General features: G+C 50.9%; 1 protein-coding gene across 1 annotated transcript in view; it reads right to left on the bottom strand.

Moving 5' to 3' along the window:
* The window catches only part of igdcc3 (immunoglobulin superfamily, DCC subclass, member 3), a 56,532-nt gene extending 44,203 nt beyond the window's left edge, over nt 1–12,329 (bottom strand). Inside the window, exons 1-2 of the mRNA XM_076021383.1 lie at nt 11,853–12,329; nt 6,210–6,515 (exon numbers count right to left, since the gene is read on the bottom strand). Of these exons, the coding sequence (XP_075877498.1) occupies nt 6,210–6,515; nt 11,853–11,919 (373 nt within the window). The 5' untranslated portion in view covers nt 11,920–12,329. The remainder of the gene's footprint in view (nt 1–6,209; nt 6,516–11,852) is intronic.
* Nucleotides 12,330–12,574: the final 245 nt, after the last annotated feature.

The raw sequence follows: 12,574 nt of genomic DNA, 5'->3' as shown, positions 1-12,574 counted from the left end.
GGAGAGGCGCTGACCAAACAGCAGGTGGGTACACTCTGATCTGAACATCAGCCGCATACCTGACGGAGAGGCGTGCAGCGCGGCTACGGCCGTGTGCGCTGCCATTAGCCGCCGCCGCTGCAGCACAGGGGGCTGATATGAATCGGATCGATGAGGTGCCGCTTGACGCTCTGCCGTGGCGGCGCTGGCGGAAGACGACCGTCGCTGCGGAGGCAAAACCAAACGCCACCAACGAGCCGTGACGCTGAACACCATGTGATCGATTTGGAAAAAGAAGAAACCCCCGGTGGAAGCTGGCGATGCTGGATTTTCAGATGTGCCCCCCCACGCCCCCACCCTTCGCCACCGCCACTTCCCCCCAGTTTCATGCAAAAAAACAATCCTGATTCTGCAGATATTAAAGAAAGCACTAAGAGGATTTATCTTGAAATGTCAACACAAGCTTATATGGCATTTAGCTGGCTAATCTATATGACAGGGAGATGATTTGCTCACATTGTGCAGCCTGAGCGGAGGACGGGCAGGAGGGGTGCGCGTGTGTGTGTGTGTGTGTGTGTGTGTGTGTGTGTGTGTGTGTGTGTGTGTGTGTGTGTGCGTGTGTGTGCGTGTGGGGAGGGGGGCCGCCGATGGAAGGGCGGGGCTTGGCTGGCAGACAAAGGGAGCCAACAAGGAGATGTAGGGACGGAGCTTCAGCATTCGCCGTGGCAGGAGGCCATGAAAGGGGTGGGGACCATGATGGGGGGGGGGGCGGGGAGCTGGGGGGGGTCAGAGGTGACGGAGAGCCTCCGTCAATCCTCGCAAACACCATGCGCACGCACATGTACACACGCTCTCACGTAAGGCTAAAAATGAGCCCGGCCATAAATCACTCTGGCTAAACGAGCGCCGGTGGCCGGCCGGCCGGCCATCCGCGCAGCGCTCACGCTCCCCGTCTCGCGGCAAAGACGACAGAGTGGCGAGAAGTTCCTCTCTGACGCCGCCGGTTACATTTTGCCTCCCCCGAAAGAAGTTAAACGGACGCGGATGCATGGCCGAGACGCGTTTGAGGGCAGCGCCGTCTTTTCCCATTTCATCCTTTTACAGCCCCCTGGGTTGCTCTTTTTCATTAAAGTCTCATTCAAAGGCTGCCAACAAACGGCAACACAATTCGTTATGACAGTTTCGAAATTAATCACGGTGGAAATTATCATTAAGTCGCCGAGGGCTCCGCAGCCGCACGGAGGAAGTCTATAAAAATAAATGCAGTACAATAAACAGTTTGCGTTTATTGATTTTCTTTTTTTTTAGCACCATTTTTTCCCCCTCGACGCTTCCGCAGACTTTGCCTTTTTGTCAGCACACTTCATAACTGTGTTTGTAAATCCTGTACGGTCCCTGAGGTCAATTGCACTTTCACCACATGAACTCAGAATGGAAGGGGAAAATTGAGGGGGGGGGGAGAGAAGAAGAAGAAAAAACCCAAACAAAGGTTCGACTCTTTCCAATTAATTCCGGACAAACCGACAAAAGCAACTCATTTCAATTGATCCTAAAAGCTATTTTGTAACAGGGGGGCCTTTGTGGCGTGTTGCCTGGTGACGGGGGGTGGGGCAATGGGAGGAAGGGGCGCAGAGCCCTGACCAGGCCCACTGTACAGGGCTTGTCATTCATCCAAATGATGAAAAGCTTCCTGAACATAAGAAGAGAAACTGAGAGAATCTGTGCAAAGGCTGACCGCCAAAGAGATAACATTAAGGGAGGGTAAGAAAAAAAAAAAAAAAAAAAAAAACAGAGAAGAAAAAAAACAACACAGTTTTCTTGTTTTAGGTCGGACGGCGGGGCGTCCGTCTTACACCCGCTCCCGACAGTGAGCTCACAGAAATGGTTGTCGAGCAAATAAAAAAGGTGAAATTTATGGAGGGAGTTAGCGCGCAGGCTAAGATGAAAGCTTTATCCACTGAGTGGGCTGTAAAGAGCTTTCAGTAATCACGGCGCACACTAGCGCCGCAGTGGTACAAGTCAGAGCCCTGTTGTAAGAGAGACCGAGACGGCAAATTACCTCCCAAACACAAAGGGAGCATCAGCGAGAACAAACACTTGGAACCGGAGAGGCACACAAACACTAGTCGGGCCACTTTGGAAAAGACGAGTGTTTACTTGTTGGCGGCAATTTCTCCCCACAAATCCAATAAAGGCGCTAAATTATTTATGGCTGGCCCGGACCCAGAGAGGAAGAAATTGATGAGTAATTGTTTCAAAGCCTGCTGTGCTTCGTTCCTTTCACCTCGTACAGGATCTAATACTGAATAACAGAGAGGATATATATATATATATATATGTATATAAAAAAAAGACTTGTTGTGTTGCCTAGGGGCTGCAAGCACCTGGAGATGGTGGAGAGGAAAAGTGGAGCTCGAAACCGTGTTGGCTGGTAGATTTCTCTTAATGCGCAACTGAACAAACATCTGCGAAGCTTTTCCAGGAATCTAAACAATTAACGCTGCAGTTTCCCGTTTGCTCCCGGTGGAAATGAGCCAGTCTAAAAAAAAATACAAGGATAGAGGAGAGAGCCGAGAAGAGGTCAGGGGTCAGAGGTCAGGACGGGAATCGCGGCAATACATCATTTTCTTTCTAATAGGTAAGAGTCAAGAGGGAAAGCCGGGAAAGGGCAGCAGAGTCGGGGAGGGGATGAGGTTGGGGGAGGGGGGGGATCAAAGGTCACACTTCCTGCTATGGCTCTGAACTTGCAGCTTTCTCTTGGAGGGTCAAGTTCATTCTCAGATGAGAGCTCCGCGCTCGCATCACTGCTGTCTGGGAATTGCTCTCCGCACGCATCGTTTTCACTCGCTCCTTTGATTAGAACGAATTGGCTGTGCTAATGCGTAAGCGCAAGCTAGCAATGCTTTTGGACAACAATTTTAAGGACTATTGTGGGCATCATTTGAGTTGCAAAGATACAGAATTTCAGCAACCTGGCATTAAAGAGCGCTATTTGGTGATTTTGGTGACTATTTCCACCCACTTTGATTAGGAAATATTGTAATCTCTTGTCCGTTTCTGTGTGGACCCCAGGAAGAATATTGTTAAAAGATCAGTGGGGCCCTGCAACAACCTCCTCGTCCAAAACATCTCAACGCGTGCCCGCAGATCTTCCTTCCACGTGCCCTGTTTAAAGTCCAGGAGATTGGACTCTAGCTGAAGACAACGGTCGGGAGCAGCAAGATAAACCGCCAGGAGGATTCTGCTGAATTATTCCACCGTTTTCAAATAACCTTCCTTTCTGCACGTTGTGCTGTGAACCTCCGGCCGCCATTGTCCCGCTCGGTGTAAAACCTATAGCATATATTGCACAACCTTTGTGTGGGGAAGACGGCCTCACCTTGAGGCCGTGACAATGAGCCTTATTTGCATCAACATTGAGTTCAGGCCAGCCATTTGAAAGTACGATTTGCATTCTTCATTCTTCTCATAAACCCGCCGTGTGTGTTTTTCTATGACCGTCGTCATTTATTTCTATAGGTTTGCGTCATACCTTTTGTTGCAAAAGTAACGCATGACTGAAATCCCTATGCACCTGTGCCTCAAGGTGTACAAATGGCAATCGCTCCTATCCTATTCTGTTCTATTCTTTTCACTAAGAGCATCAATTGACAATTTTTGCTCTCTTTATTCAGCTTTTGTTGTAAATTCTCTCTTCTTAAGCTGTTGATGATTTCTCTTTAGCAAAGGCTGCTGTGGCTCCTCCGGCCTGCGAATTACAGCAAATTCGACTCCAAAAACATTTTTTTCCCCAAACGTCTGTTCACACCAAAGACACTCATTTGACAAATAACGGGCTCAAATGGCATTCCAGTCAGGGGAGAGTAATTGCACACTTGCACAAGTGGCCGTCGGACGCGGTGCAGTCGGCGCCGAGTGTCGTCTGCTGACAGGCAGCCATTACGGTACACGTGAGAAAACACCAGCGAATACTATCAACCAACTTCACTGTCACCGTCGCTTATCGCGGCAACTGCATTGTTTTGGCACCTCGCGAGACTCACGAACATCGACAACGAGCGATGAGATTCCTACGGTGGCCGAGAAGGGCCAAACGCAATACAACTGCGGCTTAGTTGGCGAAAACAGCCGCAGGTGTGGAAACGACGCAAATTCACAAACACAAACACAAATCTAAACAAGGTACAAAAAGAGACATAAAAACATAAAGTTAATCATCAAATGCGCTGCAAACAGAAGCGATGCGAAACACAACGGATGCAAACCTAGAAAACACATGCAAACGAGAAAAAAATGCTACATAAACCAGTAACTACAACGGCAGTGCTCCAAACCTGCAGGGGGCGCTCTTGGTGGAACAGCTCAATTGAGAGACACACAGGTGGATCGAGAACACCTGACTGACGGTGTTTCAAACACAATAGTGTTCTGCTAAGAGCGCCCCCTGCAGGTTTGGAGCAGTGACTCATTTATGTAGCGTTTTTTCGTTTGCATGTGTTTTCTTGGTTTGCATCCGTTGTGTTTCGCATCGCTTCTCTGTTTGCAGCGCATTTGATGATTAACTTTATGTTTCTATGTCTGGCAGCGCATTCTTTTTTCGTTTGCACCACGATCCTCTTTTTGTACTTTATTTAGACTTGTGTTTGTGAATTTGCATCGTTTCCATACATGCAGCTGTTTTCGCCAACTAAGGTGCATTAGGGAGATGCACTGTGTTTGGCCCTTGTCGGCCACCGTAGATTCCCCGACAATACATTGAAAAGAAGTGCAGCTGCAATGTGACCTGCGAGGAACTTGACCTTGGACGTGTCTTGGAGCGAAACCGTCGAGCAGAGGCCACTTTTTCCCTATCAGTCCCGCGTGACCTGTGGTCTCACCTCTCTGTCCCACTGTGCGGGAAGAGGCTGTATCATACAGCCACAACAGCACGGCGGCGCGCTGTAGACACAATGGCCCTGCAAATCAACAATGCTCCCGCCAGCCTTTGTCCGTCTCGCCGCCACGCAGCGTATAGGTTTTTAATTTTACACTGAACACGGTGAGGAGTTCAGAGACGTCCACTGCAACGTCTCGGCGTGCACGCCGAGGAAAGTGCACACCCTTTAGCGCCGCTGCGGAGACAAACGTCGTTAATGAGCCGTGGCAGCAACATGATCGTCTTACAGCTTTGCTGCTTTGATTTAGAGGACAAAAAAAGAAATTGGTGGTCAAACAGGAAGAAAATGTGGAGGCCACGACTGGAGGGGGGGGGCCGAGCCGCTGGGGCTTGTTACGCTCTCGTAAAGCAGCCTGGAAACTCTCAGTGCGAATGCTTGTTAATGCGTAAACTCAAAAGCTTGAAGTCGACAGCAGCGGCAGAACTGCAGCCGGGGCGTCCGAAAGTTACTTCGTCTGAGACGCAGATTGGAAAGCATTGAAATGATCACAACCACAACGGTTGAATTTGGAGAGAACACAAAGTGGCAAACACACGGGCTCATATTGACTCTTTTTTTTGCCAAATCTTTCTGGGGAGTCTTTTGCTAATACTTTAACTTTTAAGCAGTTATCAAAAAATAATTAAAAGCCATTTAGTAAAAAAAAGAAAAAAAAAAGAACAACTTAAAACAACATGAAAGTCAAACACTATTACAGGTGCTACTCATTTCCAGACGGCAAGGCTCCTCAAAAGATTTAAAAAAGAAAAAAAACTCTGTCAGGTCTGTCTTCAAAGAAGATCAAGATGAGACGGATCTGCTGCTCCTTTCTGATAAGGAATTACATCCAGGAGGCCGTTTGCTCAGAAAAGATAAATACGAATCCCAGCAAAGAAAGCAGCTCTGGTTGCGCCTGGCAGTAAATGGGTCCACAAATATGTTGCATCACGTCTGTTTGGTGTGTAGAGAAGCCGAGGCGTAGGGATGGTTTACGGCCCTCGGTAGGAGACAGTGACTCGTCAGCACTTTGCTTCCCGCGGTGAGGGCAGCTAACCTTGGACGGAGCTAAGCAAGCTGTCTTCTTTATGCTGAGCTAAGCTAAGCTAACCAGCTGCATATTAATGCTCCCCCTAACCCCGAGACACACACACAAACACACACACAGACTTGCAGATTTGTTGCCTCAAAGCATTGACGCACATTTCAAGAACTCCTCAGTCAGGTCAAAGTGCATTGTAACACATCAAAAGCAGGGAAAACAAATAGTTCGGAAGACGACATGGGACGATGGTCAAGGGAGAAGCGGTGACTTACTGGCTGCCTGAATCCGGGCCCGGCGGCTCACCACCAGGCCGAAGGAGTTCTGGGCCACGCACTCGTAGTCGCCCTCGTCCGACGAGCCGTCCGACTTGGTCTTCTGGAAGTGGCCGATGAGGAGCGAGCCGTTGACCACCGTGGTGCGCTCGCGGTCCTGCGGCAGCAGCAGGCCGTTGCGCCGCCACTGCACGGTGACGGGCGGGATCCCGTTCACCTGGCAGTGGAGCATGAGCGGCTGCTCCTGCACGGCCACGACGTCGCTGGGCTCCAGAGTGAAGGAGAGCTCGGCCTCGCACATCACACCTGGGGAGCAATAAAACATGCGTATTGGTGAGTGTCAAGTCTCTCTGTTCGAGTGTCACAGACAGAAGTGATATGAGAGAAGCCCAGAGGTTCAGTGAGTTGAAACGGCAACATTGAACTTCCTGCCGAGCACTTGAATTCCGTTCATTTTTCCCATCTTCTCCTCACATCTGCTTTCCCTCCGATCAAAATCCTCACAGCAAACAAAACACTGCAGCTCCATCTCGATCTCGTGCTGGCCGACTGGAATCTCTAAACTCCCCGGAAGCCCTCGCGGAATCTCACAAGAGTCAGACCAACTGGGCTGCGTCCTCAGATCACACTGGCCTCACTGATGCAAACCTTTCAAAAACGAGCCGGTCGCTCCGTTGGAAAACCCGCCTCAAATTTCCTGGCCAAGTGTGAGGTTAAAGGCTGTCTCAGCTACCGGCAGGTTCTTGGGTACATTCCAAAAGCGCTTCGGGCTAACGCTTTAACCTACTGACAATCCAGACTTTTTTGTGTGTGTGTGTTTAAGGATCTGAGATAAGCAGAGTTAAATGTACAGACGATAAAAAAAAGGCCATGCAGGGGTTTGGGAAGTGTGTATGTGTGTGTGTGTGTGTGTGTGTGGGGGGGGGGGGTTGCTGAGAGAACCGGGGATCTGTTCGCTCCTGTAAAGGCTGCCGCCAATGTTTATTCTAATTTCCCCGCTGATCAATTTACCGATAGCACACCGTGTTCATTACTCTTAATCCCATTTTTTCTCTTTCAACTCTGGCTGTTATTGCTTTTCCAATCCTTCATTGCCTCGTCATAATTTTTCAGGGGACAGCGGCCGATCCGCCGGCAACACCTCGCAAACAGATCGCAGATTGAGGCAAGCAACGAAACACACGAGCGTCGTGTCTTTGCTCGCGGAGCTGCTCAACAACACGGATTTTGTTCGCAGCCACGGCAGCAACAGCAAGGTGGACTGACTGGCGGCCGTCACGTGTGTCACGGTGTTCTTCATTTCACACCGCGCAGCCCCTGTGACGGCCCCCTGCCAGTCTACCCGCCCACCCCCCCACCCACGCTGCTGTTTTACAGTACACAGAGTGGCGCTGATTCCCGAGACGGCAGCAGAGGGGTGACAGCCGGCAAAACAGCCTGACCCGAGCGGGCCACGATAAAAGAGGAGCTTAGCTCGGGCTCTCTGGGTGTCACGTTTCAGCCGCCGACGGACTGGGTGGACGGATGGACTGAGCGAGCGCTGAGTGGCCTCTGCCCCCCCGCCCGGGCCCTGGAATCCGGCGGGGAGGAGAGGAGAGGAGAGGAAAGGGGGAAGAGAAGTGGGGAGGGGAGGGCGCAAGGTTCAACGTCAAAAAAAAAGAAGAAAAAAAAGAAACGGAGAACCCTCGGCTTCGTCTCTCAAATTCCAGACGAGGGGATACTTCCCCCGAGGTGCAGGCCTGGAATGCTCTGACACGCTCCTCCGTGAAGGGAACATGTGTATCGCGGGGAAAACGCTTCCCTCCTGCTCTAATCTGCCGCCGTGTCCCCAGCTTTGCACGCTCCTCCTCTTTATTCCCCTCGCCGGGCAGGCCAAGTGCAGCGGCCATGGGGCCACAGAGGCATCGGTGCTACCAATTGTTTAAAAAAAAAAAAAAAAGCAGCAGAAGGGGGCTGCTGTGGGTGAGAGAAATATTTAACCCTTAACTGGCAGGCTGGACTTTGACGTCCCCCCCGCCCCAAACCGCCCACTAAGCGACGGCTCTGTTGCACTGACTGTCTGCCGCCGTGCGCGGGAATGAAGAGGCTGCAGAGAGCCTGCAGTAGCAGCAGCAGCAGCGGCAGCAGCATCCGTAGCGTCACGCTCCATCATAAATGTGAGGCGTTCCCAAACAAATGCCTGGGGAAGGAAGCGAGAGACGCGAAGCAGGCGGCACTCAGCCGTCCTCCGCCTGCCGAGGCCAGCGAGTGCATTAGCGACATTAGCATTTCGTTCCCTGCTTTTGCGGCGGCCAAACGACGAGAGCCAATGCAATCAGGCCCCGGCAAGCGCACGAAGATTGTCAAGAGTATGTTGCAGTCTCATTGATTTGACTCTGATTAAACCGCCACATCGAGGCTGTATATACTTCTCAATGACTTCAATTAATCCGTTTCTGCCCATTAGCCGGAATAACGGGGAAGGTGCCCGGGTTTTTTTGTTGTCTTAATGAATGAAGCCCGTCGGCAGGGCGACCGGCTAATGTAATTCTGAGCTCTGGATCGGAGCGGCAGGTTCGCGAACGACGGAGTGGAAAAAGGTCAGCGGAAATCAATTTGAAGCCGGCTGGCCCTGTAATATCAAGACAGATCCGAAGGGAAGGACAAAGCAGATCGCAGGGGGCCTGGGATGGAAAACCGCCGCCACTGTTTGTTTTTTTTGCAATACCCGTCGTTTAGGTTGAGGTCGTCTGAGCGCAGCGGGCATCCAGACACGGGCCACTTGGCAGAAGGGCGGGGGAGGAGGTGCTGCTGAAGGGACGCGCCCGCCTACCCGCCGAGCGCTCGTTCACACGCACAAATCTGCGCAGGCGGAGGATTGTCGTGGTTGGATAAAAGGAAGGACAGACACACATGCTAATAATGCTCAGACACTGGCACGTTAGAGGACCAAATCAATGCTTTGTCTTACAGAATCCCGTGTTGGCCTCACAAAGAAGTTGTGTTTTTTTTGACAGGTGTACTTTGCTGACACAAGGATGTTAGCGTCAAATGATCCAGCTGATTGTGTCAGAATCAGCAGGATAAGTGGGAGCGGTGTCTTTGGTGCCGCTGGATCCATTTCTATTTAGTTGGTTGAAACTTGAAGAACCATCTGTTGCAGCCTCCCAACCCATTCTGATCACGGCAGCAAGTAAAACGAACCTCTTCCACTTATGTCTGCCTTTGAGTGAGAGACTGTCGTTACGCTCAGTCGCTCACGATTACTATTAGAATATCGCAAGGTCAAATTATGCACTGCCTGTTAACATTAATGGCCAATCGGCCAATCGCGTGGCAGCTACTCAATACACAAAAAGAGAGGCGAACGGAGGAAAAGGCCTTGCTGATGTCAGGGGTCAGAGGTCAGAGTGCACAGTCGGGTTGGGGTTAACAGGGAGTCACATGACCACTGGTTACATCTTTATATTCAGTCAGTGGTGACAATCAGGGTCTGCAGAGTGGCAGCTCTGAACATTCAACACCTCCAACCTTGAAACACACCCACCAGCTGCTTGGTTAGACACCCACCCGTTCATGGCCAGTGAGCGGAGGAGGCGGAGCACTAATTCCATTGAAAAGCGTGTTTTCCAGAACGCACTGGAAAAATCATCCATTCAGACCGACAGTAAGAACATCGGTGAGAAATAGGCAGCGTTCTCAGGGCAGCTCCACATGCTCAGCTGTCCTCTTAAGGTTGTTTTTATCGGCACAGTGTGCGGCTAAAAGCAATATTTGTGTGATTATCATCATTTTCCGAGCGAGGTTTGTTCTGCGCACGCTGATGTTTCCCTCCTACAGGCTTCTGTGTGATCAATTATTAATAGATACATCTAGCATGACACTGGTAAAGGTCCGCTTTCATGCTCCGATACTCCGCTGTTTATAAAGCAGCTCGGCGATCTTTACATTGACAAAACTGCACTTAAGAGCAGCGGAGAAAGTGAAAAAAAAGTGTTGTGGACCCTGAGGTGCCAAGTCCCTCTGGACTGCACATCCTTCATGTACCAAAACACCTCTGACGAATATTCCAAACGTGACCGTTTACAAATGAAACTCTTCTCTCAACATCCAAGCCCTGGAATCTTTTTCCACGAGCCGAGCGACTCGCTCGGGAACACTCGAGCCGGAACCCTGAAGCCGGAATCCTGCCTGTATAAAGTTGCAGCATCATCTGAGCTTCTGCAATGAGGGAGAGTGCAGGAGACTTTGAGCTCCCCAGGACCGCCAGATATCTCCGGCAGATAAATCCCCTCGCCGCTTCATTCACTCTCATCCACTCTGCCTTTATGTGCCATAAAAGCGCCTTTATCTAAACTGAATCTAATCTCCGAGGCAGACGAGCACTTGAAAGAGCTTAATTTTCTCTCATGTAATGGCTAAATTGGAGGTGCATCCATCACAGAGCTGCGTCTTTGAAGTTTTTATGTCCCCCTCCTTCCGACCAGAGATGATCGCCCCATCCGTGTGTGTGAATGTATGTGTGTTTTGCCTTTAACGCTTGCAGTGGGGGCCTTTGTAGGTCCCCGTGTGGTATGCTGCCCAAATACTCAGCACTCTCTCCTGCCTTTGAATTAAGGGGGCCTCATCTAGCGAGGGAGAAACTGTCCGTCAATGAACAAAGGAGCTCCTCCAAAAAAAAAAAAAAAAAAACATTTGAAAAGCAGAAGAGCAACGGACTTGACATTTAATCTGTACAAATATTCTCCCCGGCAGGCTACAAGCGCAGCAAAAAAGAAAGAAAGAAAGAAAAACTATTCCCAGAGCAATAACCCACTGTCACTTCAGCCAGCCATGGCTGCTGAACTGACCACTCAGGAACGCCGCCTACTTTTTGAACCCCCCCGGACCCCTTCAACCCCCCCCACGCCCCCCCACGCCACCCCACGCCACCCCACGCCACCCCTCCCCTGGTAGAGAGTAACACTCCATCTTATAAAAGTCACCGCTTGAAGTTTTAGTGGGACATTCGATCATTTTAAAGACACGGTGGCATCTCGCGGCACAATGCAAAAACCTGCGAGTCTGTCCATAAATATTGTTTTATTTGCCACTTGCACTAAGTTGCTTGTCCAGTGCGGCTCTGCCCGATGCTGCTGAGGGCTGTTCCTCCACAGAGTGATGAATGGAACGGGGCAACTCCTGGCTCCAGAGGGAACCCGAGGAACCCAACATAGTGGGGGAAGACTAAATAAATACATAAATGCATGCATGCGTGCGTGCATAAATACATGCAGGTCTCAACGTTGAAATACAAGCCACAATTTTATTGCAGAGGGTGACTGCACTGCACGTGGCTACCCTTGTTTTAGTCTTACGGTGACGCACGACTCAGCATCTCAAAACTGACTGAGCGATCTGAACGCATTGTCAAAGTTCAAGTCCGAATTCCACAGCCCTCACCGCCCCCCCACTTCACCCACCACACACACACACACAGCCACAGCCACAGCCACAGCCACGCACTTACAGCCGGAACCCTAACGGACAGCGGAGCCAAAGGGGCCAAGTTCAGGGTTTGCAATGCCCCTTTTCTCTATCACAACGTGCGGCGGCGGCGGCAGCAGCAGCAGCATCACCATCACGCAGCCAGGCAGCCAGGAGGGCAGGCAGGCAGGCACTTACCGATGAACGCGTTCAGCAATATTCCCAAAAAGCACGGCGCGAGGCGGCGGCGCCCCGCGGATGCCATTTAGAAACACTTGGAGGGTTCAGCCTGTGCGTGTACGTTGTAGTTGTATATTCCACCAGAGAGAAATACAGTGAGGGGTTGGGGAAACAAAACCAACAACAACGTGAGGAAGGGGTTGCAGCAAAAATATAGAAGAGAGAGAGAGAGAGAATGTCCGACGTTTTGGAGGAAGAAAAGGTGGACAGGCGCACATGCACCGGGCGACGGCAGGCAGGCAGGTAGGTAGGTAGAATCCGGCTCCAGCAGCAACAAGCCTTCACACGTCCCGAGCTCCGGTGCTACAGTGCGGTGGCTGGCTGAGGGTCACACGAGCTCTCGCCATTTTAGCCATCTATTAGGAGTCTGCCAGCATCCCGCTCCCCGTCCGTCCCTCTGCACCTCTCTCTCTCTCTCTCTCTCTCTCTCTCTCTCTCTCTCTACCTCCCTCACTCCCTCACTCCCTCCCTCCTCTCTCTCTCTCCACCTCCCTCTCTCTCTCTCTCTCTCTCTCCACCTCCCTCCCTCTCTCTCTCACTCTCTCTCTCACTCTCTCTCTCACACACACACACACACACACACACACACACACACACACACACACACACACACACACACACACACACACACACACACACACACACACAGGATCCGCTCTAGGAACAAAAGAGCCGACCGA

This window comes from Nelusetta ayraudi, unplaced genomic scaffold (genome assembly GCF_046127955.1).
Source record: "Nelusetta ayraudi isolate G7.1 ecotype Tasmania unplaced genomic scaffold, CSIRO-AGI_Nayr_v1 ptg000002l, whole genome shotgun sequence".
NCBI lineage: Eukaryota > Metazoa > Chordata > Actinopteri > Tetraodontiformes > Monacanthidae > Nelusetta > Nelusetta ayraudi.
This window is presented reverse-complemented; position numbering and strand designations above follow the sequence as displayed.